The following is a 27127-nucleotide window of genomic DNA, read 5'->3' as shown; positions in this document are numbered from 1 at the left end:
TGTGTGGGTCATTCCATTTAATGACAATGATTTGACAGAAACATGCCGCCGTGCTGGATAAAAAAGCTCGATTTCATGATCTGATGATAGTGATGTTTTCCGCTAAAATCTGAAATGCAAGGCTTGTCAATGCAAATAGCGCGACATGAAAAATTGACCTCACCTGGTGTTCTACCGCGTGATCCTCCATATGCACACGATGTTAACATCTATGCACACTACCATGTAGTCACCATCAGGACTCAGTCTAACTGAATTTGCGTTCACCTGCAAGAAATATCGGCAAAGCAATATATTTGTCAAATTTTTCACGTCAAACGTCTTTGCCCACAACCTTTATGACAAGAGCCGAACGCTGAAGCCACTGAATAGATTTTACAAAAACGGTTGTTCAGCAATGAAAAGAATACCAATACCAACAAACGGTTTGTTTGTTCAGTTACCTCAACGAAGATTGTATCTAGGACTAAGCTAAATTATCTAGGACATACTAAAAGCATTTTTTTTTCTTCTAGACTTTAAAGACTTGCATTTCCATATGTTATCATGTTAGCATACTGTTTTAGAAAAAGTACTCTGCAGAGTAGATTTAGGTTGAGCTTGGCTGCTATAAGTGGAACACTTCTGTCGTTGAATAACACCATAGATATACCTTTCCATCCTTTTTCGTCACGGACACTTGGTCACTGCATGAAAGTTTATCGGGCCACGTCAGCATGGCTATGGGCTTCGCCAGAGTTGCCCTCTTTTTTCCAATGCTGTACAGCCAGACAGTCCCAGCGTCATCCCCGCAAGCCATAACATCTTGAGAAGTGAGAAAGAGAAGCCATGTTGCTTTGAAAAAGACAGCACAGTCTTTTAAAAAATGCGGCATTTTACTGCAGCAATGAACTGTAGCTGTACAGGCTCTATACGAGTGTAGAGGTTCACCCAGCTTGAACATGGAATAGTGGCAACTAAAGCTCTTTGTTTTCTCCAAACATATTATGTACACGGACTCTCAAACCAAGATGGATGAAATAGCAGACCTACTTTATAACAAATAAAACTGCGTTGGAAGTGTAGCTCTACGCATTTCACCCATTAAATTTCATGAATGCAAAACTAACTGCAGTTGCATTTCCTTAACGAGATCGTCACAGCATTGACCATCTCCCAATTTGTGCCATAAACCTAACTATTTCACATTTGCAACCAAATGAGACAGCTCTATTATTACATTAGAAATCTTAATCTACTGCATGCTTTCAAACCATGTTATCTAGCAGCACATGCGTGCTAAAATATTTGCATATCACAGTCAGTTAGGATCACCGATTTGGTGCTGTTTGCCTATTCTTGCCATAGGCTTTTTTGGCTTTTCTTGCTCGGTCATTGCTGCACTGCATAGTATCATGACGCATCAAGCAGGTTTCTCGACGTTTCAACACGAAACAGACGACATTGGTGGTTAGTGCAGTAAACTAAGCTAGCTGTCTAATCTATAAACTGGCCTCACCTGCGGTGGCTGAAGGGTAAAAGTAGTCGACCTTGGTGTCGCTCCAAAGAAATGTGCTCCTGTACTCCACTTTCACTTTTTGCAATTTCTGGGAGAACTTTCTAATAGGGGCCACGTGAGTGGACAACTCCCACATGCCAATCATGCCGCTGTTGGAACACTTGCTGACTGCAAAAAGCGTGCATTCGACAAATCATTTGTAAGTCAAGTCGTTGTCCTTCAAAAAAATACAAGTTAAAATTTATATGTGACCTAGATCAAGCACGGTTATAAGTACAGAGGATTTGCCAAAACATTACACATGGTGCTACTGCCTGCTACAGCCAAGAGAGCAGCTCGTATACAATGAAGGGTCAATAGCAATCTGAACCAATGTAACGATAAAAAAAAGTGCAATTAGACAAGGGGCACACACATGAGCACCGACTCGCAACACAACAGAACCAACAAGCCTTATTAATACTATAACCAGAATTGGCATTAACTAGAAAACTGTAAGGACAAAAAATATATAGTAAAACCTCATTATTTCGAAATTATTTCGAAGGATTTCCGCGGTCCCGTATTTGGCAATGCAAGTTTGAATGAATAATTTGAAGGGGCGGCTAGCACCAGTCCAGTTGATTCGAAAATTTTGGGTGCTATGTGCCAGGTTCAGATCCCTGTTTCGCCGCAAATCCGCCGAAATGATGGTCCTTAATAGCCACAAGGCAACGCAACGTAGAGATACTAATTAGTGGTACTAATTAGTTGAAGCATCCCAGCTTTGCTATTTCCAGCACAAAAAAAATGCCGCCACATCCACGAAGTGAATGATGATGAGTGGGCGAAGCTCCGGAGGTAAACCTGGTAAACCATGAATCCTCCGTACATTTTGCCTACTCGATTTTATTGCAACGCTCCCCCTAGCGTACGTCGCCGCACTATATCGAACGATGACACGCGCCATATGTGGCATCATTCCTATTTTATAACACCTCGCATCTTTCATAATCAACTACACGTACCGCCGTCTAGTTTATAACATCTTGCATCTTTTGGATGGACGGACGGACGGACGGACGGACGGATGGATGGATGGACGGACGGATATGGCTGTACCCTTTAGATCGGGCGGTGGCTAGCGTAATACTTAATGCCGTCAGCTACAAGTACCGCCATCTAGTGAACACTGCAAGAACTGAACGAGAGGTGGCTACATACAGGGGACGCACAGCCCACGCCTTAAGGAGCTTCGCTCCTAAAAAAAAGAAGGAAACGGTCTTGCGATCAACCAAAACGTGTGCCTGCGGAAAACTGGATGTGCTTCACTACAACACAGCGGTGACGCGCTGGCAGCATAACGCATGTTTCTAACAGCGTCAGCGGGTCATGGTTCACTCACTCTTTCTGGGACCGTAAAACAATTAATAAAGAACAGTTTGGCGGAATTCGCGATGTATGCAAACGTCCGATTGCCGGCTTCTCTAGCAATTCGCCCCTTTGCACTGTTGGCGGAGTTCGAGCCAGCAACACCTACTTCAACTAAGTTCGAAAGTTTCAAAGATCATTTTTTCTCAGCCAGAACACATTGCGAGTTTCGTCATACTGGCCATTAATAAAGTCCTAATTATACTACAAAGAATGTGCGAATGATCGCATCATGACGTGCCGGCGCGGCGAGGTGCAGGCGACATGCTGCCCCAGGTCACTACTGTTTTGAAGTGAAGATGTCCTGTTTCTTGAAGGCGCGCATTTCAGTTGATCACGACAGCGTTTTTTTTTTTTTTCAGTAGCAGCAGCGAGGCCCACCGTTCCTCCGCGTTTGCGGCCAAATTAAGACCAGGTATTGCTGGAAACATAACCCTTGGAGCCACTAGCTAGCCGGCACAGCAAACGACGAGCATCGATTACTTTGAACAGTTCTAAGCTCCTGGTATCACACTTTTTGAATGATCTGTTAATTAGAAAACCCGCTTAATTCAAAGATTTATCGCAACCCCAGTGACTTCGAATTAACGAGGTTTTACTGCACATGAGATACAGATGCTCAAACAGCATAGAGGCCACAGAGTTTCCCTTAAAGACAATGAAGGGAGCTCTGGTGCTATTGTCTGGAAGCTGCAACACCCGGTGCTTCAGTGAGCATGGGAATGATGGGCAGTACACAAATTTGTCTAATCTTCATACTTTAGGCTCCGTATAGCTTCGCGTGGCTCGGAGCTGCTTTGTCACAGAAGGACAATCGGCAAATGTTCAGTAGTTGCACTGCACCGCTTAAAATTTTTAGGCTCACCAATTCAAATCAGGTCACGAAGTTCACAATGACCTGTTCTTTTATTCGAAACAAAACCAAAACAGCAATAAACAAATCAACAAGTGCATTCGAAGCCCACAAGCTTGAAAAACTAGGCAAATTTGTGTACTACTACCCTTATTCCCACTGTGGCTGAACGATCGCAGCGCCAAAGTCCCCTGTAGTTAATTTTAGGAAACTAAATAGGAATATTAAAATTCATTCTTGTGCAAATAGTGAGTTTTATGTTCAAAGTGAATAGTGATGTTGGTCAAATAATTTCGAATCGAATAGCATACATATTGCATATTATAAAGAAAAATAGGTATATTTATCGTGACGAAACTAACCTGCACAATACTTTTTAAAAATTGAAACAAGACTAGTGCAAGTTCCTTTTTTTTGTGTTACACAAAGCGGAAACAACTTTGAACAGTAGCAGAATTTGACTTTCGGTGGAATGCAAGTGATAGCCTGTAATATACGTTATGCTACAAAATTTACCATATTTAGAGTATGTAAGACGGTATAATAAGTGTAAAAACTACCAAAACTTTGAAAATGATGAAGCAATGTGAGGGTATTATGTTCATTTGACCTTGAAGCGGGGCTCGGTGGCAGTGCAGATATTTTCAGGACATATGTTTTCACGACTCAGCATTACTTCACTGCAATGAAAGCCAACTAATATACACTTGAATAGGTGTTTTCACGGCTTAGCACCGCTCCATTGCAGTGAAACCACATTTGCAGAAAGTTACATGTGGACTATTTGTTCTAATAATAATTCGTTCGTCTCAAATATTTCGAAATTTTCTATAAATTAAATTAGATAAGTGAATTTGAATACCACACTATTTGTTCGAATATTTGCACAAGCCTAGGAAACTCTAAATATAGACATTGACAGCTCTTTTTAAAGATTAAATGTTTTTTGTCTACACCAAGCAGAGGCTTTCTTCACACCCGCAACCCTCTTAGTACAAGAGAAACTTGCAATAGGACCATTTAAAAAAAAGAAACCTCTACGACTGCGCTGACCAGCTCAGAGCCGCAGGAGCAACGTCGGCTGATCCAGCGGGCACAAGATGTGGCGCGAGCCCATGGGGCCCTGAACCAAGGGCTCCACCCAAGGAGGACAACCCTTTCAGCCTACCTTAATAAAAGATTCTCTCTCTCTATACAAACTTTAAATGCTCCCTTGAGCGTGCTCCACAGGGCTGCCACGTACCAATCATGTCATCATCAACCAGCACCAAGCCGTCGACAACAGGCTCCTTTTCTATGGAAGATCCATCTTTGCCTGGCAAGCGAAACTCGACGTTTGGTGACCTGCAAATGCGCACTTCAGACGTCAGCAGCACTCGACCTACGTGTCCCCAATTACAAGTAAATGAAGCCCACTGTAAAATTTCAGTTGAACCTACTCTAATCTCAGCCCAATACAATGTATGTAAAGTAACATTGCAGACTGCACGGTGAGAAGTATGATGTCTAAATACGGCTGATTCACTGCCTCAGCATGCTTCATAACACCTTTATTTTATCACCGCAAATTGTGGCCTATACCATTTCTCATTGCTATAAGGTGGGTACACTAAAACCTCATTATTGCAAACTCACATCTGCCACAAAAATACTTCGTTATATCCAGAAATTCATTATAAATGATTATTTGTAACACTATCTGAGGCAAAACTATTGGTCACTAACTTCGCTATAGCCAATAATTTGTTATATCCAAATTTATTATACCGATGTTTGAGTGTATTCACTTTTGTAAAAATAAAACATTTTCCTAGTATTTTCTACCATGCACAGCAACTCAGCGAAACCACCTTCCCTCTGTCACAGCATCCATAAGTGGCAACCCTTTTCTGTGCGGCACAACCAGCAATGTACAGGTACTAGCCTGTTAAAAATGTATTTATTGTTGTTTTTACATACAAATCAGTGTATAAGTTGAAGCCGGTTACAAGTTTATTCATGACTCTTTTTACTTCTTTTTTTTCATCTTTCTGTTTGTATTTATAGGATCTCCCCCTCTACAATTCTCTTGACCTCGATGGTAAATAACTGAACACACAAATTAGCAAACAAATGTGCACCAACACCACTGCCTATTCGCGTCACTTGAAATTACATTATTTCATAAATAGAAAAAAAGGCCTAGCCATTCAGTCATCCATCACGAATTTCTATCTTTATTATAATATACGATAGAAACAAGAATAGTGACAACATTCCTTCTGTAACTATTGCTATACGTAATACCAGGGTTTCCTCAACAAGCTGGCATGTCTATGTCCCCTTCCCTACTCCACCAGCATTTCTCGCAATTATGCTGAATTCGGAAAATGTGACAAATGGACACAAGATCCATTCGCACGCGTAAGCAGCAATAAAAAGGCCACTACCCTCTCGTCTACTCAATCCATATATCTGATATTCTCTACGTGTACAGTTGAGCCCCTTTATAAGAGACATGGATTGGGTAGCAATTCTTTACCTGTATAAGAGGTGTTTCTTATAAGCAGGGTACCACGTATGCAGTTTTCTTCTCAAACCCTATTTCAGTGTAAGCACACTGGTGTCTTATAATATACCCATTTGTCTCTTGCATCAATGCCTCTTATAAAGGGGTCTGAGTGCATTTCTTTAGCTGAAGCAAAGCAAATTAACATTCTAGGTACAAACCTGTCTACTTTCACAAGAGACTTTTGGTCAAACTTCCAGCCAAACAGCCCACCATGGCATGCAGCCAGAAGCATTTCATTCTGAGTGCTGACACATAGCTGCAAGATCTCGCACTTTGGTTTCAGGGTGAGCAGGTTCCTACAAGAAAAGCAAGCGACGTTAGTATGTGCATGTTGCTCTTATGGAGGTAAAAGCCATTGCAAAGGTGTAATAAGTTAACTAGCACACAGAGACAACTGAACATTGCCTTTCAGGTGTAGAAAGATTGACCAAGCCCAGATTCCATGTAGTGGGCAGCCTACAAATAATATCGTTGCGCATGCCTGGGAAGAAAACAAAGATGGGTGAACATGCTGGCTGCCCCAAGCTGGAAAAAGAAGGAAGACGACGACACTGCGATCGTCAACCTGTTGGCCGCTCCGGCGCTTCTCTTCACGACCAAAATAAACGGCCCCTTCAGCCGTATACGTCCTGGTCCTCCTTGTGCGTAACAGATTGGTGGAGGTGCTGGGTAAGACAAGCTGTCACGGATGGCCATTTTTGGCGACACCGCGTCACGGCAATTAACGGGCGCCATACTCCCCGACTGACCGTGAGAATGGCAACGCATGAAAGGGAGCCAAGAAGTGCAGAATGGGGTGCTCTTCTTAGAACGTCGCCGCCGACGTTTGATCCTTTTGTAACTGCGGCGACGTCTGCAAGGTCGCAGAAGGCCGCGGTATACCCCGAACAAGGATTAGACTACGAGACGCACCGGCTGAGAGCCAAACGGGTGACCGTTCCCACGGGGAAAAGCGAGGGAAACGCTCTGGTGGCCAAGCCGTATGACAACAACCCGACAGGTTGTCACTCTCGCTAGTTGAGGGCCCTCTCCCAATCAAAAAGGGGTGGGGTCAAAATATTTTTTGGGGCGGAGTTTTCATCAATTAAACGCGCATGATTGGACCCAGGTAGAGGTCTCTTGTCCCCAAGGAAGAGAGCGAGGAGACACCAGGGGGATTCAAGCGCAGGATTTTGCCCTGCTAGGCAGACTAGTCGCTGACCAAGATGGTGTAGAAACAGATCAACAAGCATCTCTTCTAGAAGTTTTTAGTGTGGCTCTGTATCGGCTGGCCACCTAAACTTAGCCGTTCGTCTAGTTGTGATGCGATATTAACGTCTGCAACGTAGACATCGGGACTTCGCCTCGAGTTAGCTCAACCTGCTCGAAGTCACCTGCAAGCACTAGCCTCCCAGAGCCACCAGCGTTGCAACACCGCCGACATCGCAGTCGTGCCAGAACTCTCTTCAACTTCTCGCATCCGATCGTCGGGGACACGACGCTGCCGGTCATCACACGTATGCCTTCACCTGTTTATATCTTTGAACTTTCTCCTCCGTCGTTCTATTCTTGTTAGTTTGTGTAGTTTGTAATAGTTCTCTCTCGTAAGCTGATTTATTGTTTCTGTTATATATTTCTTTAGTTGTATCAAGTGTCGATGTATTTTGTTAGTTGTATTGAAGTGTTGTATCAGATCCCGTGTGCTGCAATATCACTAGAGTAAAGTTTGTTTTGTTTTCTCACGTCTCTGATCTCTTCACTGTCTCTGCTTGCGTACGGAACGAACCAACCTGCTGTCATTCCCGTCGCCGACTTCGCGCTGGCGACGCTAGAGTGGCAGCTTGTAACACAAGCCCAACGACGGGAGCTTCACTACCAGGACTACGCCGCAGCCGCCGCCTTGCCGGACTCTCGCCTGCGCCGATCGTAATAGCCCAAGATCAGCCATCTAACGCTTCAAGGCCAACTCCAATGAGTTCAGTGCCCTACTACCGAGTCCCGCCAACCTTCGGAGGAAAATCAGGAGAGGATGTCGACGCGTGGCTCGTCCAGTACAAGCGAGTCAGCAAGTCCAACGGCTGGGATGCCACCGCTCAGCTCAGCAATGCGGTCTTTTGCCTTACGGATACTGCGCTCGTGTGGTACGAAAACCACGAGGACACACTGACGACGTGGGACGTTTTTGTTGCAGAGCTGAAAGCGTGTTTTGGCGACTCGAGAGTCAAAAGGAAGCGGGCAGAGCAGACATTGTCTGAACGCGCGCAGCTTCCAGGTGAGACATGTACCACGTATATAGAGGATGTGCTGAAGCTCTGCAAGGTGGTCAATGATCAGATGTCAGAAGAAGACAAAGTGGGACATTTGCTGAAAGGCATAGCCGAGGATGTCTATAATTTTCTCATCAGAAAAGAGCATCTGAGCTCGGTGTACGACATCATTCGGCATTGCCGAACTTTCGAACAGCTGAAAATGCGCAGGATTGCTCCAAAGTTCGGCCGGCTCACAAATGTTACAATGGTTGCCAGCATCAACACGAGCACCTGCCCAGATCTGTCCTCGACGATTCGAGAGATTGCTCGCGAAGAACTTTTTCGCTATAAAGAACAGACACATTCAGCAGTTGATCACCATTCTGTAAACGACCAACATTCGTTATATGTGCCACGTGAGGCTGTGATTGCGCCGCCGCCTTCTACGACCCCTTGGCAATCGATGGTTCATGCAGCAGCTGTTGAGTACAGCGCACCCCCACAGCCAAGGAGAGCACCACGCTTGCCAGCTCCTTGCCATGACCGGCGCCCCCAGCGTCCGCCTTCTTCGCGACGCTTGGTCTATCCCTATGATATACGGGACGAAACGACCCACTACGCCAGGGAAGACGATGTTCGGTTCATCGACGAACAAACAGAGTTTCGACCTCTCACAGTTTGCTACTCCTGTGGTGTACCAGGACATATTTTGCGATTTTGCAACCGTCGACGTGTAGCCCCACGGTATGGCCACCCAACACACTTTGCACGGCCTTCCGAACGACTTCGCGATAACCCGCGAGCAACGTACTATGGCCCACCACAACACTCAGCACGATCGTTTGATCGACCACACGACGACCCTAGGGCAACACACCTGCTGCCTCGCAAGACTACTGGACACGCAGCTTCCGGAACCACTCCCCTACATCTGACACGTGCTTGACGCCTCCACCGCCTCGCGTTCCCCATTCTCCTTCACCACGGCGTCGCAACACGTCTTCTTTGCCACAGGAAAACTAGCAAGCGCGGCCGATGGAGGTGAGGTCGCCGGAGACGTGCTAATACCAGAAATACCTCCTGTGTTGATGCTCAAGAACAAAGTACGCGTTTTTGTTGACGATGTGCCTGTGATGGCTTTGGTGGATATTGGGGCAACAATTTCTGTCATGAGTGCGTGTTTTAAAGATACCTTAGGACGGAAGGTTTTATTTAAGTGGAATCAAGCTTCGAAGTTTTGTGGAGTGAGTGGTGAGCCACTGCATCCTGTTGGTGTGTGCCAAGGTGACGTGTTTCTCGGAGGCCACGTTATCCCAAGGGAGTTCGCGATTATTCCGCAGGCAACACATGATGTTATTTTGGGTATGGCCTTTTTGAGGGAGTGTGGTGCGACTGTCGACTGCCGCACAGGGACAATATTCTTGAGTGATCAGGTTCCACCAGCACTCTTGGAAAACCCTGTGGATGGTGAGCCGGCATTGTGTCTGTGGCGACACTATCATACCACCGTTATCAACCGTTCGTGTACCTGTTGGTTGCAGCGACAGCTATTCCGCCAACTTTGATGCCAACGTTGAACCAGTGTACACCAACTGCACGAAAAAGAATGTGTTGATCCCACATTGTGTGGTGTCGGTCAGACGTGGACGCACTGGTTTATGGACTGTCAATAGCTCCACAGAACCCGTGGTGTTACCAGATGGTCTAAAGTTAGCCGTCGTCAGTGGACAACACGAGACCTTACTAGTGACCAAGCTTAGAGATGCGCCGGAAGAGCATCGTAGTCACAGTTTGGAAACGGCTCTTCTGTCAATGGTTAATAAGTCGCTGACCACAAGTGAACACCGAACATTGGTGAATGTACTTTCGAAGCACGTTTCTGCATTCGACTTTGCGCAGAAAAACAAAGCGCCCTTAATCCCTGTTTTTCAAACATGTCACACCATCAACACTAGTTAGGCCAATCTGATTAGACAAAAGCCATACCGTGTTTCGCTATCCGAGCGACGGATAATTAATGAGTAGGTGAACGAAATGATTCAAAACGGAGTCATTAAAGAGTCGGCGAGTCCATAGGCAGCCCCAGTAATTCTCGTTAAAAAGAAAGACGGATCCTGGAGATTTTGCGTCGATTATTGCCGACTGAATGCTGTAACAAAAAAAGACGTGTACCCACTTCCACGTATTGATGATGCCATAGACTGTCTACATTCGTCCTCTTACTTTTTCTCTGTAGACTTAAAATCGGGCTACTGGCCAATTCCCATGCATCCTTAAGATGAAGAAAAGACAGCCTTTGTAACCCCCGACGGCCTCTTCGAATTCAACGTGATGCCATTTGGACTGAGCAACGCAACAGTGATGTTCGAGCGATTTATGGACACTGTTCTTCGTGGCTTGAAGTGGAGCATTTGCATGTGCTATCTTGACGACGTAGTCATCTTTGGCCGCACCTTCAGCAAACACAATTCACGTCTGAATACTGCGCTTACTTGCATAAGAAACACTGGCCTTGTTCTTAACTCAAATAAATGCCACTTCGGAGACCGACAAACCCTTGTTCTCGGACACCTAGTTGATCAGGATGGCATCCGTCCACATCCCCAGAAGACAGCAGCCGTTGAAACGTTCAGTGCGCCGCGCTCTGTTAAGGAGCTCCACAGTTTTTTTGGGCTTTGCTGCTATTTTCGCCGCTTTATACCTGAATTTGCTGATGTCGCACATCCGCTGACATGTTTGCTATGGAAGAATATTCCCTTCGAGTGGACTCCGGCGTGCGACTCCTCTTTTCGCCAACTGAAGTTCCTCCTGACATCGCGGCCTGTTCTACAACACTTCAACCCATCAGCTCCAACAGAACTGCACACGGATGCCAGTGGCATAGGAATTGGTGCTGTCCTAGTTCAACGCTATGGTAACCGCGAGCACGTGATCGCATACGCAAGTCGCTCCTTGAGTAGGCCCGAGCAGAATTACACTGTCACAGAACAAGAATGCCTCGTGGTAGTATTTGCAATTCAGCAGTTTCGGTCTTACCTATATGGACGCCCTTTTACAGTCGTCAACGACCACCACTCATTGAGTTGGCTCGTCAACCTTCGGGACCCTTTCCGCCGCGGGCACTTCGGCTCCAAGAGTATAACTTTATAGTCTCGTACAAAAGTGGTCGATGACACGCCGATGCAGATTGCCTTTCGTGCATGCCACTGAGCACTACAGAGTGTGACGCCGATGACCTCGACCACCTTGTAGCTTCTGTGTCACCAAAGTTTCCTGACCTCAGTACTTTCAAAGATGAACAGCGAAAGGACACCAGGCTATCATCGCTCTGCACAGCTCCTACGGCATGCCATTTCTGTGTACGCGACGGACTCCTGTATAAGAAGAACTTTTCCAGCACTGGCGCACATTTCTTCCTGGTAGTGCCGGAAAGCCTTCAGACAGCGATTTTAAGTGCTATGCACGACGATCCTACGTCCGTACATTTAGGTTCTGCGCGGACGCTTTACCGTGCTAAGGAACGCTTTTATTGGCCAGGAATGCGACAGTCAGTCGAGGTGTATGTGGCCAGCTGCACGCAGTGTCAATGCCACAAACGCCCATCTACTGCTCCCGCTGGTCTTCCACAGCCCTTGCCACCTCCAAGCACACCTTTTCAACAGGTGGGCATTGACCTCGTGGGCCCTTTTCTAAAGTCGGTTAAGGGCAGTCGCTGGATAATTGTATGTGTCAATTATCTCACGCGCTACTGCGAGACGGCAGCCATACCAACCGCAACTGCCAGCGACGTCTCTGTGTTCCTGCTGCAGCACGTTATCCTCCGACATGGCCCACCTCACGTGATCATCAGTGATAGTGGACGACAATTTGCAGCAGATATAGTAGAAGAGCTGCTTCGATTGAGTGAGTCCTGCCTTGGTCACTCGTCGCCATACCATTCGCAAACAAATGGGCTCACCGAGCGCACCAACCGCACAATTGTAAACATGATCTCTATGTATGTGGCATCCGACCCCAAGAACTGGGATGACGTGCTACCATTTATAACGTACGCGTTCAACACCGCTAAGCACGAGACAACAGGCTATAGCCCCTTTTTCTTGATGTACGCACGACCGCAGCGGCACACACTCGACACAGTTTTGCCATTCTCGGCGCACGAGAACCTCTTAGTCACCGAAATCCTCTGCCTTGCAGAAGAGGCGCGTCGTATTGCTCGTCTACGCACTTTGGCATCACAGGAAAAATCGAAGGCACGCTATGACGTCCGCCACCGGCCCGTAACTTACCATCCAGGCGACTTAGTGTGGCTCTGGACTCCGGTACGAAGACGCAGGTTATGCCAAAAGTTCTTGGCCACATATGACGGACCGTTTGTTATTCTCAACAAAATCACTGAAGTCACGTACACAATAGCTCGCCTCACGAGAAGTGGTAGAAGAGCCGCTAAAACCAAAGCAGTCCATGTCGCTCGACTGAAGTTGTACACACCAAGGTGAATCAATTACCTCACCCGGCGGGCTTCGTCTGCGAGGGGAGGAATGTTGCGCATGCCTGGGAAAAAAACGAAGATGGGTGAACATGCTGGCTGCCCCAAGCTGAAAAAAGAAGGAAGACGACGACACTGCGATCGTCAACCTGTTGGCCGCTCCGGCGCTTCTCTTGGCGACCAAAATAAACGGCCCCTTCAGCCGCATACATCCTGGTCCTCCTTGTGCGTAACAATATGAACTCAGATTCTATGTTGCGAGCGTTCTACAAATAATATGAAGTAATATATTATCACCGCTTATGCTCTGCAGCAAGGAATGCAAAGCCAATCTGCCACCTGAATTAAAAAATAGTGCACTTCGCAGTACAGTTTTGTTTGAATGATAGTTATAATACCAATTAAACTGGGGAAAGAGCACTTTCTTAATCGACTAGACAAAAACAATACCGATGCTGCTAAGCTTATTAGTTTCTGACCATCGAGTTTGCTACAAAAATAGAGAACAGGCAGGGGAAAACAGAAGCAGAACAGAAGCAAAACGTAAGGCAATCTTAAGAACAAAAATAAATGCAAAGTAACGTACACAATTTTTGTTTGATAACCAGGTGCTTTGGGAACGCCAATGTCCCAAAGGTGAATGTTGTCGTCATTGCCACCACCTGGAGACAATAAAGCACACTGGACTTGTAGTTAACGCACAGGAAGGAAAGAAAAACTGTTGCTGAAGATGCTTAGGCAACTTGAGCCAGTAAGCCCAACTTATCAAAGAAGATGTCATATTGGCCATGTAAACCATTCATTCTCATCCAGCTTCCTACTCTTGGAACCCAGTCACGAATGGAAAAGATTTGAAAGAACAATCTATAGTTCCAATACATCAATACAAAAAAACAAAAATAGCAAGAAAATCAAAAACAGATTGTGAAATTGAGTTCAGGATGTACTTGGTTACTGGTGTCTTGAATGATAAAAAAATAAAAATTCCAAGCTGCACAACTCAGTTCTTCTTGGAGAACATTTTATCGCTCATAACGATCGCATCCCCTGATCTCACACATTTTTAAGGCGGAGGCTTCTCATTGATGGCCGAAATTGATAACTGGCGTCAACACAAATGATGGAAAAAGATGGTGAAGCCATCATATGACGTCATGAGTCACAAATCCTTAAAATCCAATGTCACCATGACATCACTATGATGTCACATGTTCACGTCATCACATGACATTGTTGCTTGGTCGAATGCAGGCCGTGACCGGTCCCACCCTCGGTGCGATCACGGTGTGATCATTACGCGAGTCAATGTGGTACCGTCCAAAGTGAAGCCAACTGGGAGGTTAGAACGGGGCAACCTACTGAGCAGCCAAGTGGGCTGGCTTGGGCAGAAGTGCAGGCAGTTGATGTACTTGGTATGCGCCTGGAACGACTTGTAGCAGACGAGCTGCACAGGGTGGACGAGGCTCACCTCGCGTGCTTTGCCTGCCACAGCAAGCACTGCGCTCGGGTGCCCGCCAATGGGTAGCACCGTCCATGCCAGGCAAAAGAATTCCTAAACAGGAAGGCGCGTTTCCGCATCTGTTAATAAGCGCACTTTGAAAACGGTTACGCCATACATGGGCAAATATTAAAGCAAATATCACAGTATTCGAAATGAATGAATAGATGTACGCTCAAACCGCAATATAACAAGCATGGATATAACTACCATAAAATGCGGAGCAAGCGAACCCCTCCGTTTTTAGCGAGATCTGAAATAAACGCCAATCAAGCTCCAATGATCAGACCGGGGCCGAGCAAGCACCCCATATTTGGCCAGATTATCCTTCACTGTCGGGGGGGGGGGGGATTACTTAGCATTTCATGGCAATTATCGGTTATAACAAAATAAGTGGAGAATAGTTTTGTCATAGACACATATTCGCAAATATAAATTTGCAAGTGATCTGAGGCATGTGAAGGAACTTGCGCTACTGACTTGCAAGTTTCTTTTTTTGTTTTATTTTTAAAGGGGGCAGGAAATTCTGACAAGGAATAAGTGAATGCACATGCAGACACAGATATTGAATTCTTGGACATAACCAACTTATTTTCATGTCAGATGTTACTTCGTTATAATGAGGTTATATCATATATTCAACCACAAGTAACCACCTCCCTTACCTTGTAAAGAAGATTTCACTGTAGTAAGATGGTGATATGCTAAAAACCACCTCTCCAGGAGAAATAAACATAGCCATGTAGGTATACCTCAAGTTAAATTAACATACTACCATCACCTCAATAAAATAATTTTTAAAGCTTGAAAGCTCATTATACAAACTTTTATCAGCTAAGCATGGTAAATCTTAAAGCGTAACATATCTTACCTTTTTATGACTTTGAGTTTACTATTCACTTCTTGCTTCCCCTTCACTTCAAACTAACAAAGTGTCACTAACTAACAAAGAGCCTAGTTCTTGAAAATACTGTGCTGGTTGGGTCATCAAAAAATGGTCATTTCTTTTTTTTATATGTCATATATCTGTTGGAACTATTCAATACAAAATAAGTACATCAAATCACTATTTGCTTCAAACCTGAAATTTACTATTTACTCATTCCTAGACTACACATCTTAAGGTGTCTATCAATCAAACAACAAAAACCTTCCTTGCGTTTCCTTTCAGGAAAAACTCGGCACTTGCTACTACTCATCCATAAAGAATGCCAATTGTGTGTGCACACTGTTTATTGCCTGGAAGCCCTGTGCATGCAGCATTACAGCAAGACAAGCCGCGCAACATAGATAATGATACACTCAAACCTCATAATAACAAAGTTGCATCTTGCAAGAACATAAGCTCGTTATATCCGAAACCTCATTATAAAAGCTATCTCTAACACTTATCTACTGCAAGACCATTTCTCATTTACTTTGTTATAACCAATATTTCATTATATCTGTGTTTGTTGTAATGAGGTTTGAGTGTAATTTCAACAGAGATAAGTCCCATTGGGTGCCACTGTTTTTAGAACGCAGCCCAAATGGACACCAAAAAGAAATACCAGAGCAATTTAACAGAGAGTGTTCTTGGAGCAATGCGGTATATCTTGGTTCGCGAAAACTCGTTAAACTCTGAAACTCCAAAAATATATTTCAAGGAATTTCAGGGAAGTTAAACCTGCTTCGTTAAAGCCTCATTTTACCTATGTGCTTTGTGTCACAGTGTGTGAGGGAGTAAGCACGACAGGATGGACAAGACAGGAAGCACATAGTAGCTAATACTCAGAAATGTAAAACCCGTGAAGCCCTCCCCAAGGATAAGAAGGTTTTCGATGTAGATGCCATAGGAACAGAGCAATATCCTCATCACTCAACAAACCCCCACCCCTCCAATATTATTATCCCTTGGAACAGTTGTTTCAAGAATGCATCGAATGGCTTCATTAAAATAGCTTATTTCCTCATGAATTGACTGCCACAAAAAGTTTAAAATCCTTCAATAATGCATCACAGAAACTTGCCGCACACTTCAAGCACTTTCTCCTTGAGGCAGGCCCCTAGTTTTATAGGGCCCTGCAACACCATCTCAAGTATGCAAGTAGCAATGGAGTCAACCTGAGAAGACAGATACCACTGGTGGTAGCTATTATTCTTTGCTGCTCTACGCTCGCTGTCATGACTTTGGTGACAGTGATGGTGGTTGGGGCCCTTATCATATTGCAGTGAATGTGTATCCAGATAATAAGAGCCCATTGAATGAAAAAGCAAGTGTTTCTTACACTTCGCTAAAACAACACGGCGCAGCCACCTACCAGCTGCTCTGCATTCTAGAAAACTAGTCCTTTGGCATTGCTGCCAGATGGCATCCATATATCATGCAGCATTTCTAGACAAAGGACTATCGTCTTTCGACATCTATGCAACGAAACACACAGATACGGGGCCAACTTTCTTTCTTCAAATGCGCAACTAACTTCCAGTGTGATTGTGAATACACACGTGGGGACATGGCGGCATCCTGCACCGGCCATGATAACTATACAGTCTATACTGCTTATGATGCTCCAATCAGTCAGTGAACACGGACTTCGATTTAGGGCATAGTGAATAGAGAGAAGAGTGAGGGATTTTTAGCTGACTTTGAGAACTGAATGCAAATTCCAGGCCATGTGCTGTGCAGTAATGTTTGGCTCGCGTGTTTTCAAAAACCTTGACTTCCTATCGCATTTTCTGCATTTTCTTACCATTATGAAGAAGTGCTGCAGGGCATAACTTCCTTGACAAAACTCAAAGTCTTGTCAAGGAAATTATGCTGAACAGCAGTCAATGACTACATCAACACCATTTATTCTAATCCCCCAGCTTAAACCTGCATCTTTTCGGAAGCATAAATTCTGCCACAAGCATGTTGCTGTGTATAACAGCCAAGCATAAAGGAATAAGTTGCGCTAAATGCATTTATGTACTACTATTACCACGTGCGAACCTTGGCAGTTCTTCAATCAGGTATTTTTTTATATATACGTAGACCACTTAACTTGTTGTAGCTATCCAAATTCAAGCGCTAATATCCCTTAGAAGAGAATGCTTCCACAATCTACAAGTACGAAAACACAATTGCTCTGTGAAACATAGGTAGAGAAAAATTGTGGAACTCATTCAGGAAGTATATCTTGCACGAAGAACTCACTTGGACTCGGAATCATGGAAATTTTTTCAGACCGGGCTCACTGGCACTCAAACTCACCAAATTATTGCTCACTTGGGCTCACTCAGACTTAAACTCGCACCTCAATCTAAGTCTGAGCGAGTCCGAGTGAGTCGACTTATGAACGAGCTTGCCAACGTATGCTTTGTCGAATTTTTTATGCACCCTAATTTTCTTTCTTGCACAACAACTGCTCTACACTCTACGCTCTCTCATTTCCAAGGAACCCACCAATATGCACCGACGCGACAAGAGACCCTCACTTTCACACAGCAGCAGATATTGTATTGAATGTCCAGGCAACAAATATAAACAAGTAAAAGTGTGTGTGTCTCCTTACCTCCTTCAGGTTGGCACTCCTGTAGCGTTTCAGAACAGTTCCTGTGCTGGCGTCAATGAAGTTCACAATTCTACCACCACATGTTGCAAAAATGTTGGGCGACAGATCTGAAAGTTGAACCGACACAGCATGAGTCAACTGCACATATTATCTACAACTGAGGTATAGAACACATGGGCCTCAGCTTGCAAACGACTGTCTTGATCACATAGCTTATTAATATTAATATTATTCTCCTCTTAAGTATGTTCACATGCCACACAGACATGACTGGTCTCAAGGATCTTTCTTTGTTTTTTTTCGTGAGGCACTCCACATTTTGCAATAAAACATAACCGTGGGACAAAACCTCCATATTTTAGAAGTGCTTTTACATTTCAGTCATTCAACAGGATGTGTCAGTATTGATATCTCCTTTTCCTTGCTCCAACTTTCGTCATTGTGCTGGCCTTTGCGGGAGACGAAATGCCATGACTGCGACCTACTTGCTGAGACGAGTTCAAGACCCCTGATCTATGCTATAGCTCCTTATGAAACAATGGTGTTTAAATTATGTGCATACTTAATTACATTAGAAAATTTCAGCATCCTATATAGGGGAAATGGAGTTGCTTTAGAAGGTGACAGAAACAGGAATGTTGTGTGGATTAGTCAAGATGTCAGCACTGACATGATATATAAACAATCAACAATAAAAGAAGGCTCCAACAATGATTACAGATGTCATCTAAGATTCAGTCAGAACATATTGTTGGCACTAGTTCACTTGCTGTGACTCGCAAGGCTGACAGAAGTGCAAAAAGGCATCAGGATAAACACAAGACAGAAATTTTCGGAAGCCTTACTACAGTTATTGAAACATTTCTAATAAGCATGCATTTTTTAAAATACACATTGTTTTTTTCATTCGTCTTTTAAAAATTTTTAATAACCTTTAACATATTGTTATTATAGTTTGAATGTTCCATGACAATTGCACAAAATATATGATTATGAATCATAATAAATTTGAAAATTAAGCAAACACAGTGACCTGAGGCATGCAAAAGAACTTGCATTATTACAATATGGCCTGGAAGTTTGTTTTTTTTTTTTTGAGGTGGGGGGGGGGGCAAGAAAATAAAATTTTGACACGAAATGTGTGAATGCACATGCAGAAACCAGCAAATGTTAAAGTGTGCATACCATTTTCTTCACATTTTGGTTGAAAGGCAGCCTGCCATACTTGAGTTACAGAATCAGCGGGATCTTGAGAATGGGCACGAAGAAATATGCACGCTTCAGCCCCTTTCACACTTCCCTGTGAGACATTGCGATTGCGACAAATTGAAAACAGGGTTTTCTTGCAAATATAAAAAAGAAATATGAACATGCGAGCTGTATTACCAACTCTCCATTTTCTCACTAAAGCACACAAATGTACAATCAAATGTATCTTCCGCAGTAGCTCAGTAGGCGTGGCACTACAGTAACTACAGTATTAATCTCAATTCTGTGACATCAATCACAGACATGGTTGGTGCTTTTTAAGAGAAGCAAAATGCGAAATTGCTCGTTTGCATTTATATATAAATGCATGTTAAGGAATTTCGAGCATCAAAATTATATTAGAGTGCTCCACAACATCCCACCTCACAATCAAGTCATGGTGTCGGCTAGTAAAAAAAACTTAGAATTGATATCATTCTTTTCTACCAAGCTGCTGAGCACATACAATCGAGATAAAGACCTAAATAACGCAATATAATTCTCACAAACAAAAGCACAACAAATATTAAATACAAAGGAAAAAAGCCTTTCTACAGTCCTATAGCACACAAATGACCCATGACAACATAAACAAGCAGCAAATCTCAACCGTGTTACTAGCAACCGGCTTGGAATGCACAGAGCAATTATCGAGTTACAAATTTGCTCAGCAGCTTGACAACAATAAAGAAACACTCAAATTAGTGACACTCAACAGTGATACTACAAAGTTCATTTCATAAATCACACCTGATCTCTGCGAGAACGTAAACACCCTTAGGTACCACCACAGGGGTAACATCAAACTGCTCATCCATGTATTAAGGGCAGCGAATTCAGCAGATCAAGGAAAACCATTCTAACAAGAACGTGCACCAAGTGTGTGCAGTGAAAATATCTTAAACTAATTAACAGCAGCCAGCCACAAACAAAAGCAGTGCTATTTTGACCCAAAAATAAGCCTGTGAACGGAAACCTGTATCTTAGTTATGGCGATACTTATATTGAGCTAGTATAACGTATGAAAATTCTTGGAGTTACATTTTCTATCAATATGTTTTAGAACGAACATATTGATAGTGTGCTGGGTCAGTTATCGCACCTAGTGGGTATGGTGTACAGATACAAAATGGTGCTACCATACAGAATAAATCTCTTACTTTATACATCACTTTTCTATTTGCATCTTACCTATTGTTTTTTGGTATGGGGGTCTACAACTAACACGAACTTGTAAAAACTATACCTGATGCAAAAGAAGTATATTAGAAACATTTTTAACTTACCGTATGATGCTACAACCAGCGAATTGTTTCAACAGGCTGGAATCCTACCCGTCCATCACCTCTACGATTTTAAATTAGCATTGGCCATCAGGCATGAATCCAAACAAAGTCGACATTTCTTGCACAACATCTCAAAACTACAGCCAAATATTAAATTGTATGATACATGAAATAAATGCAAAAAATAAAAACTTCAAAAAAAACTACTCCAAAGATAAGTTATCCTAGATAGTTTCTAGGTTACTTAAAGTAATACATTAAAGCTGGCATAGATTTCTTACACTGTACACACACCCAATTGCGCAAAATACACAAGTTCAGTTTTTACTTTATCTCTGCAGTTGCTATATTGTTATTAGGGGTATTTTTATTTTTTGGAATTTGGGATTCATTTGTTTTGTTTCCTGTTATTTGAGTTTGTACTGCTGAACTGGTTGCCACTGCGGTTGTGTTCAAAGGCGGCTGTGGGCCCTTGTCAAACAGCCTCTTTCGGATAGCAGCTTTTACCTACAGCTGTCCATCAAATGTATTGATCAGAAATTATTATTATTTTACAAAACCACACAACTTTCATGCAAGCTATTTATTTGAAACAACTTCATCCCTTAAGGATTCAATGCATTCCTTGGAGAAATTTTCTTTGAAACACAGATTGAAACACAGAAACTTGAAAAAAATTATCAGGATTCAGCTAAAAAGAAAGCGAGCCCATCTTTACACGGGACAAGCCCTTGATGCTTACAAAACAAAAGGGCTTAGGAGCTGCAGCCAGCCACAAAATAATGTAGACGATACAAGTGTATGGGGAAATTTCCGTCTACATGGCTGTTCCCCCAGCTCGCCACTAGACAGCGTAGACGGCAATTCTGCCACGCGCTCGCACGGCCCATATCATTTTGTGGCGTACTGTACACATGAAAGATACACACCTTTTCTTCTCTTGAAGAAGCAACTTCATATTTCAGCTTTTTCCTCGGTGTACATGACCGTTGCGCATCGCTTGATGAGCCATTGTTTGCCGAGCCCTTCAATTCACGAGTACCACCGTCAAGCAGGCTTGCTGTTTTGTCCTGTTTATGAAAGCTGGGTATGCCTTGCTTCCCATCTTTTAGATTGATAATTTTTTTAGGCGATGCAACTCGCTTGCGGGGGGAGCCATTAGATGCATTGAATTCAGTTGAAATTTTGCGGGGGGAGCCATTCAATGAATTGACATCAGCTGATATTTTTAGACTCCTTGCCTCGTGTCGCGGAGAGTTTACTTTCACGCCAGACCCGCGTATGACAGGTCTGCTGCTGAGAAGCTCGTAATCACTGAGGCGCTCTCTCCTTGGAGATGTGACGCGCTTGGAAGGAGAGCTGCATTCTTCTGAGGGCTTGACATTGTTCTTCTTTTTTGGGGTGTTCGAGGAGGTTCTTGCGCGAATCCTTTGAACTTCCTCTTCAAACAACTCTCCACCAAGAGCTTCCACCTGAAACAAATTAATGGGAATTGCGCCATGTGTAAATGCATGCCAAATCAGCTGGGAAAGAAGTTTTCTGCACTCTGAAAACGAAAAAAAAGGGAAAATTGTAATCTATATTATGCCTTTCAGCACAGGCCTCCTGTTTTACGACATCTGGTACTTCTGTGAGACATTTAAACACTCAGCTCTTCTAATGCTGAAATGGAATGCTGGAAATTTATCAAATAGTACGCCATGCTGTATTCTGCGAGATGAGCACACGTCTTTGCCACGCCCTCTGAAAGAACAGAGGTACAGTACGCTCTCAGTAAACAGAAATCTGTTGAATGAAACTGCTGCTTAAACGAAACAGGTGCTTCTAGCAAGATTGGTTTTGTTCTTGTATTCTACGCCCTTGTTCATCTCTCAGTAAACGAAACACCTGTTAAACGGAACATATTATCCCGGTCCCTCAAGGTTTCGTTTCAGGTGGTTATGACATAACCACATGAACCGATGAAGTGAAAGTGCTGCCACTTGTGCATCAATTTTTTGGCAAAGTGCCACCTCATTTCATGCCCTGATGAGTCTCTTGATATCTTTGACCAATATGCAATGGAGCAGTCAAACTGCAATCTCTTTGCACACCTGATGCACAAGTGGGACCTGTAAACTTATGCAATGTATTCGTTTTCAAATGATCTTAATGTATAGTTTACACTTCCAGAAATATTAATTAGTACCTTACTTCCACAATACCTTCCTTCCCCACCACAACTTTCATGCTAGTCAAAGCTTAACTGCTTTGGTATGTGCAGGCCACACTGTTGAATTGAGCAAGAGGAATGATTCCTAAAAACCACAGCAGGAATTGAGCCCAATAAAGCCTTAAGCATTGCCAACCTAGCATAAACCACACATTTAGTGACAAGCTAAATGAGTTCAACACACAGACCTTAAATTTCTTGAACTTGACGGAAAATTCATTGCATTCGAAATGCGTTCTCCTCAAGTGCCTCAAAAAATCCTTCTTCACGCTGCTGACCTCTTCATCACTGGCTCCAGGAAGAAGATTGTCCTTGAACGTGGATTCCCAGACTCGAGAAATCTGAAGATGAAAAGCGCAGGACATTTCACCAGAACTGTGAGAGCAGACAGACAGATCTGAGGTGATTTTGAAGTAGAAAAAGCGGCATACATGAAGCACACCTCTCCGAAAATGGGCTGCAGGATGCTATATTAATAAATGGGATGTTCGGTACTTCAACTGAATTCAAAAATACAGGACAAGATCGGCTTCAGAATGCCCACCTGATCTTTAGGGACATGCCCAAAGTCAGGACTTTGAAAACTAGCTTAATCCAGTACATTTGCATTTTGCTCACCAACTAATGTTTTAATAATAGCACAAATTCTAGGGAACAAGGACAATTCAGAGCAAAATCACGAATGATACAGCATTGTGATCAAGAAGTAAAAGGAATGAAAACTAGGCAAGATCAACGTTGGTCAGGAATGAAGGATACAAATGTATGCAAATCATTAAAAACAAAGCAAAAAAAACAGAAGGCATGAAAGAAGGGGACACATAACGAACTGCTGTAGAAACACCAGAAATGACCTTCATTCACCTGTCACCACCTACTGTTAATATAATAATAACTGTTAAGGTTTAACATTCTAAATAAAACGCCATGTGATCATGACGACTTCGTAGCCGAGGGCTCAAGAAATTTAGTCCACCAGGGGTTCCTTAGTGTACACCTAAGGCAAAGTACACGGGCCTCAAGCATTTTCGCCTCCATAAAAATGCCGTGGCCGCGAATCACAACCACAAACTGCAGGTTGCGAATCGCAATGTGAACTGCAGGTCAGCAGCTGAGCGCCATGACCACGGGACCGTCACGGCGGGTTCCACCTACTGTTGTCACCCTGTTAAGTGAAACATGCCTAACATCATAGGGATTCGAATACAGAGTTGGATTTACATGTTACTTTTTTCCTCCAGGCACTTTCCTGACAATGGAACAACCTCCCTGCTTTGTAAGTCGTTAGACAAATTGCATATAACTGCACCTGAGGCAACAGCTTCTTGTCGCCAAGTGCTTCAAGTTTCCTAAAAGGCTGGCAGTCAGCTCCGTCCAACAGAGTCAACTTGGGAAGCAGGGACACAGCGATGTTCTTGTCAGCTGACTGTTTTTAAGAAAAGAAAATCCAAGCAGGAGTCAGAAAAGCAAAGCACAGCACGTCATTTGTGACGACGGCACGCCTTTAATGAGTTAAGATGATCATCAATGCAACAAAGCTCAGCACTTCACAAAGCCAAGAAAAGTGCTGAAGACAGGACACATCTGAAATAAAGTTTACCTATTAAAAAAATTGCATAAACGAATCACACTACATATGTAAGCCTGATGAATATAACGAAACCTCAGTACAAAATTAAAGATAATACAACACCTCGAAATAGCAGACTACACAAGAAATTGAGTCACTGTAAGCACATAAAAATTCACAATGATAAAAGGAACTTCTGAGGCCTTCCTTTAAAGAGCATTTCAACATTCATACGGATATGCAGGCGTAATGCCATAAATGTGCTTAGATCTTGTGCGAACGGCCTACACAAACTTCAAAATGAAATTTAACATTAAAGGCCTGTATTAATGACATACCTCATGTAAACACTCTGTGCTTGACCAATGGTGCAGTGACGAAATTGCTACCAGATAGATCTGAAACTGCACTGAGAAAGCAGCAGAGTGCATTTCCTTCCGTAGCACAGTGACATTTTACATTAGCAGTTGTGTGTAGCTTTACATTTCGTTACACTTGAAGCAAGCCAAAACATGTTTCAGGCACGATTTCCTCATTGGTAAGAGAAGGAAAGTACACACCAGCAGCAGTCATTTCACTATTTGCATTCTTTCGCGATGTCATGTGCCACGTGCACCATATAAGACAACTTATACATAACAACGTGCACTTTTCCTGGCACATTAACATAGCCTTAGCACACTGCCACTGTTCCCATAAATGTGGTGCACTAGAAAGGCCACCTGCCACCATTGCATTTATGTAACTGAAACTTGCACCTTTAGTGGTGCATCCTAACATTGGCCAATAATGCAGAAACAGCCTTCTTAAAAGGAAACTTTCTCTGTTAGCCGCATGCTGCAATGAATTCATGAGCAATTAGTGTGCTTGTGTCAACCCAAACAACTGCAGAACTACACAACTTTGGTAAAGTAGCAAATCTGGCGAGTTAAAACTCGCTCATCATGATCAGAGCAAAAAAGTAAGGGGAACACGGAAACACAAGGATGTGCACTTCCTTGCGTTTTCGTGTTCCTTTTTTTGCACTGATCGTGATGAGTTCACAACTTTAATTGTTGCGTACCCTTCATGTACCTCTTTTCCATGCTTTCGTTTTCTCTCTCTCTCGCTACTTTTTTAACATCAGCATTTTCGCATGGAGAGAACATTGTTATAGCACCGCTCAGCCAGGCCAAGCAGCTTGTCCGAATTAAAACACCGAGCGTCATTAAGCCAAGGTTGTAATAATACACTGGAAGCGAACAGCGCGCTATCATTATAAGTATGCGAAATTCGCATCAGTAAAGTCGAATGGATTGTACGTGTTCGAAAATATAAAGACGAAATTGCACCACTCACAAGAATGGGATTGCCAGCAACCATCAGCTCCGTCAATTCGCCGTAGTCTTTCAGGAAGGTCAAGTCATTGATCAAGTTCTCCTCCACATTCAGGCACCGAAGTTTCGGAAGGCCAAGACTGGGGACGTCTCTCAGCGAATTCCTGGAGACATCGAGACTCTCCAAGTTTTTCAGTCCTTTAAAGCAGCATGGGTCCAATACCTTGAGGTCTCTGTGGCTCAGGCTGCGGGAAGACGTGAAATGAAAATCAAGAAACGCAACCCATATTTACAAACCGCTCAATCAGTCGAAGATACGCCAGTGCTAAACTAGTCGGTGTGTAAGCCAGATGAAACGATCAAAGACAAGCCAAAAAATTAAAGTAGCTTGTATTTTTGTTTTGTTTTTCTGCACGTGCAACACCGAAGAGTAGCTCCAACGTGTTTCGTGCAGTTATCACAACACGTGCAGCAGCACAGCGTAATTCAGCTACACAAGCAACCGTTATCCAACCGCAATTACTTTCAGTACTGGTCACCGGCTTTGTGCATCCTACGTCCCCCATTTTCGTGATAACTTACTCTAGTTCCTTCACATCGTTTAGTGATTTGCACGAACTGAGAGAGAGGATGTCCTCGGTGGAAATCATTTCTGAGCGCAATCAAAACAACAAATCCCCCGCCAGCCCAAGACATGTGCGACAGCCAAGTCCGCTGAAAGTTGCGCGGGAAATTATGCGAAGGGGAGGGGGGGGAGTGAAACGGACACCAAGGTGGGCACCCCGGGTAGAGTGCGCTACTAAGTACCATGGGTAAAAGGTTTCACAAATTCATCGTCGCCAAGCACAAAAGCATAGCCTTTGAGATTAGTAAATAAAACTTCGAGATGGCAATCAGCTAAAACGTTAGGTAGTTTAGTGCGTATTGAATAGCTTACGCTGCAAAAGCATTTAAAAACATCTCATTAGTTGAAATGGTGTAGTAAATTAGAATAAACAATAGGAAAACGCGTTTAAAAACGTTTAATATTGCATTTAGAGCTTTTGGTGACTATTTACAACGTATTCTAGATTTCTCTTGCCTGCCGGATTATCGGCGGTGACTTGGAAAGCGGCGGTCGTCAGAACTACGGTAGTGGCGCCACTCAAGTAGGGGTGTTTTCAATTGGGTTTTTACGCTTTTGGAGATTACATGCAACAAAAATAACGTAAAAAGCTTTAAAAAAACTTAAACGTAAATATAATTATTCATACGTAAGTGACGCCGTTATTCAGCAAACAACTTTTTAAAAACAAGGCATCCTCTGAAATTAGTAGCAAACGCCAAAATTGCCAATCTCAAAGGCCGAATACAACAACCCTTATTCCTACGTAGGCAGCGCCGCCATAAATGACCGGCGTTTCGCGCTTATCCGGCAGGCACAAGAAGTTTA

General features: G+C 43.5%; 1 protein-coding gene across 1 annotated transcript; it reads right to left on the bottom strand.

Annotated features, from left to right (window-relative positions):
- LOC119174980 (leucine-rich repeat and WD repeat-containing protein 1-like) lies at positions 1 to 26455 on the bottom strand. Its single transcript, XM_037426139.2, has 15 exons — positions 26278 to 26455; positions 25718 to 25940; positions 24119 to 24235; positions 22998 to 23150; positions 21527 to 22069; positions 19249 to 19363; positions 18064 to 18170; positions 14389 to 14581; positions 13616 to 13691; positions 6471 to 6608; positions 5005 to 5105; positions 1499 to 1666; positions 653 to 804; positions 164 to 267; positions 1 to 109 (listed from the first exon to the last, which is right to left on the bottom strand). The coding sequence occupies exons 1-14, from the start codon at positions 26343 to 26345 to the stop codon at positions 172 to 174; spliced, it is 2250 nt and encodes a 749-aa protein (XP_037282036.2). The 5' UTR covers positions 26346 to 26455; the 3' UTR covers positions 1 to 109; positions 164 to 171.
- Between the last annotated feature and the right edge of the window lie 672 nt (positions 26456 to 27127).

This window comes from Rhipicephalus microplus, chromosome 3, assembly GCF_043290135.1.
Source record: "Rhipicephalus microplus isolate Deutch F79 chromosome 3, USDA_Rmic, whole genome shotgun sequence".
Taxonomy (NCBI): Eukaryota; Metazoa; Arthropoda; class Arachnida; order Ixodida; family Ixodidae; genus Rhipicephalus; species Rhipicephalus microplus.
The sequence above is the reverse complement of the archived record's forward strand: the minus strand, read 5'-3'. Positions and strand labels throughout refer to the sequence as shown.